The sequence below is a fragment of the Trypanosoma equiperdum genome (genome assembly GCF_001457755.1).
Source record: "Trypanosoma equiperdum strain OVI genome assembly, contig: ctg_1342, whole genome shotgun sequence".
Classification (NCBI taxonomy): domain Eukaryota; phylum Euglenozoa; class Kinetoplastea; order Trypanosomatida; family Trypanosomatidae; genus Trypanosoma; species Trypanosoma equiperdum.
Genome location: NW_027123330.1, coordinates 892 through 4,427, shown reverse-complemented (window position 1 = coordinate 4,427; position 3,536 = coordinate 892). Strand labels below are relative to the sequence as shown.

The following is a 3,536-nucleotide window of genomic DNA, read 5'->3' as shown; positions in this document are numbered from 1 at the left end:
AAAAAAAAAAGGAAAAAGATAAGCATATACAACGAAAAGGGACCGGAAAAACTTTGTATAGCAAATAAGACCGTACCGACATCCTCGTACATCACTCATCAATAGTGACTGAAAGGACAATGCAATTAGTGTCACCCCGAATAGGAACGTGATACAACCCACGCGCTTTAAAAAATACAACCCTCAGCCACCTAAACATAATTGCAGGGAATGTAAACACACCTTCCCTGTAACCACGGTGCGTACTAAAGGAAATTGCGCTGTAGCATTGCCTCCAAAACAGGAGAAAGCCAACAAGCACCGCAGCAATTTCTCCTAGTTTCGTTGTTTCAACAGGCGTAACTGAGTGCATGCGATACAATAACCGTACACGTCCAACAAGGGACAAAAACCGTCCGGGCACATGTGAAAACAAAGAAAACTCACGAAGTGTCCAAAAGATGTGGTGAAAAAAAAAGCACGGAAACGTACGCAAATCTCACGTTTAACCTCAGAGATGAAGAACGTATTGAGGCCGCCGCCAACGTGATGCAAAAACTTACACGACTTGAACGGCAACTGACGAAAGGGGAATGAAGGCAAAACACATCACACCTTCTGATTAACCGGTTGCTAATCACATCGTGAATATTCCCCACGCAGTAACATTTGCACGCCAATGCCGACAGCCTCCGATGCCTCTTACCTACATGACAGGTGTGGACTTGGTGTGTTGGTAGGAGCGTGGGTAAAAATAATAAGATAAAACGGAGGCTTTATATCAGAAGTAAGAGTAAAAGCAAAAAAAAAACGCATATGAGCACTGACCCACAGAAAATGAAAACAGAAGATGGCAATAACGGGGGAAAAGTAATTACGCCTGATGTTTATATGTACTGAATATTTGGCATCCCCAACCTCCTGCTGGGTTATACCCTCTTTCCCTTCCAAGCACTTCAAGCGCACACACACACACACGTCGTCATACCCCCTACCGAACGTTTTCTTTTTTTCGTGTTCAACCCTCAAGGGCGTCTCCATGAAGACACCTCACCCGGACTGTAGGCATCTACAGAAGGGCGGCACTTGCACACGGGAATGAACGGAAAAGAAAGCTCTCACATTACTCCTGTAAAAAAAAAAAACAAAGGAAATAGGAACGTAAGTAGAAAGAGAAGGAGTTGAATGAATTACTGATTTTCGGTGAAGACATACAACAATTTTTTCTTCAATCCTGTAGGATGGCAGAGAAGACAAATTAAAATTAAGAGTGAAATGGGACCTGCTTCCACTCCTACAGGGTCCTACGCACCACCTTCACCATCCGTCAACAAAGCACATTATGTAGTGCAACACAAGTGCATAGAAACACATTTTTAAAGGTGAAAGAGAAAAAGAAAGAAGCGTTTGAAACACCACAAAGAGGTGTAAAAATAGGGAGAAGTAAAGTTTAATCAAAGGGAAAACATGGAGGAATATTTTGTAAAGCACAGAGATCCCCTAACCCATTGCGACTATATTTGCGCTCGTATGAGGCCACTAGAAACCACAAGGAGAATTACAAATGATGAAGCTTCCGCTGCTGGTAAATATCCCCTGTGAGAGGTTTGAACCCAGTGTCATCAACAAACTTTTGTGCTTCCGCCGGCCCCTTTGACCCAGCGGAGTAGGGGTACGTTGTGGTTTCTCCACGTTCAATAGCCTCCAAGAGTGGTGTGTAGATCCTCCACGCGGCATCGAGTTCATCCTTTCGAACGAAATTGGTGGACCTCCCCAGAAGTGCTTCGTGAATGAGGCTCTCATAGGCATCTGGCAGAGTTATGTTGTAACGATGTTCGTAGGAGAGGTCAAGTTCGGTCTGGTGAGTGTCTGAGAGAACGCCGGGTGTTTTTGCGGTAAGTCTCAAATACATTGCCTCCGAGGGCTGCGCTCGTATGATCAGTTCGTTGCGCTGTGCGGCAACTCCAAAGGGGCGGATTTCATCCTTAAACTGGATGCGTATGCCGAGATAGCGCCGCTCCACCGCTTTCCCCGCCTCTATGATGAATGGCACACCGTCCCAGCGGTCGTTGTTAATGAACAGTCGAAGTACCACGAATGTCGCGCATTTACTTCCCTTCGGCACCGTTGGATCCTCCAGGTAACCAGGAATAGAACCGTCTTCAGACCTCGTGTACTGTCCCAACACGCAGTCGGCGGGAGTCACGGGATTCACATGCCTTAGTACAATTACCTTTTCATCACGTATATCCTCTGGGCTTAGTGAGCGTGGTTTCTCCATTGCTAACAGTGAAAGGATCTGGGTAAGGTGGTTTTGCACCACGTCGCGGATAATACCCGCCTTGTCAAAGTAACCACCGCGGCCCTCCGTCCCGATAGACTCCTTAAAAGTGATCCGGACGCACGCGATGTTATTATTGTTCCATAGTGCACTGAAAACACGGTTGGCGAAGCGGGTGACAACAATATTTTGCACCATTTCCTTCCCAAGATAATGATCGATTCGAAAAATTTGGGATTCTTCGAAAAGAGGCTCCAACTGCCTCGAAAGTTCATTAGAACTTTCCGTGTCGTGCCCGAATGGTTTTTCAATAATTATTCGAACCCACCCCAGGCCCGGTTTCTGCATCACATGAGTGCGAATCCCCGTGCACGCATGCATAAATACAGAAGGTGGTAACGCAAGGTAGAACAACCTGTTGCCTCCTTTCTGTTTTCCTGGAAACGACTCCTCAAATTTTGTTATCACGTCGTTAAGACGAAAAAAATCCTCCGCACCGTCATACGAGCCCGAGATATAGGTGATTGTCTTCAAGAAAGCCTCAATATGGGGACAGCGATCCTTAGCCCGAGGAAAATGCTTAGCTAGGCTCTCTTTTTTCCATTGCTCCACGTCAGGCATTTTGGTGCGAGCGTAGCCGACAATGTTAATCGTTCGCGGAATTAATCCGTTACAGAATAGTTGAAACAGCGCCGGGAACGTTTTATTCCTCGCCAAGTCACCGCTTGCCCCAAGCACGACAATAGTAAGTGCTCTTTCCTTCAATTCAGGTGCGGCAGCATCCGGGATGATGTCGCATGAATCCTTCCTGAGAGTGTCTGCAACCTTTCTACAATTCTGCATCACATATTCTGGGATATTATCGGGTCGGTCTCGGAGGGTCTTCTCACGTAAGACATCGAAGAACCTATCCACCTCTTGTAGGAACCCTAGTTGGGAAAGATCACCGTCCATTTTTTTTTATTAGTCGTGTTAATAAATTAGAGATGAAGACGTATAGAATTATTGCGAGGTCGCAAAAAAAAAAAAGCGGCAACACCAACAAAGTTGGTTCTATAGAAATGACTAAACCTGTGGACACACCAGCCGTTGTGCACAACCTTGGGGTGGGCTTCCTTTCGGTACCTTACCTCACTTCCCTCAGAAACAGCCCGTACTAGAAATAGATGTGTATGTACGGTGGCGCAAACTTCCTATACACACTATTCGCCTGTCGATATACGTCTGAAAGACCAAGGCAGCGAGAAAGTGACGGAAACAATAAGAAAGGGTGAGG

At 46.0% G+C, this 3,536-nt stretch overlaps 1 protein-coding gene across 1 annotated transcript; it reads right to left on the bottom strand.

The window, feature by feature from the left end:
• Positions 1–1,537: 1,537 nt before the first annotated feature.
• On the bottom strand, positions 1,538–3,214 carry TEOVI_000647100 (glucose-6-phosphate 1-dehydrogenase; the record flags this gene model as incomplete). Its single annotated transcript, XM_067221174.1, has 1 exon — positions 1,538–3,214. One exon carries the CDS (start codon positions 3,212–3,214, stop codon positions 1,538–1,540), a length of 1,677 nt encoding a protein of 558 aa, XP_067077275.1.
• Positions 3,215–3,536: the final 322 nt, after the last annotated feature.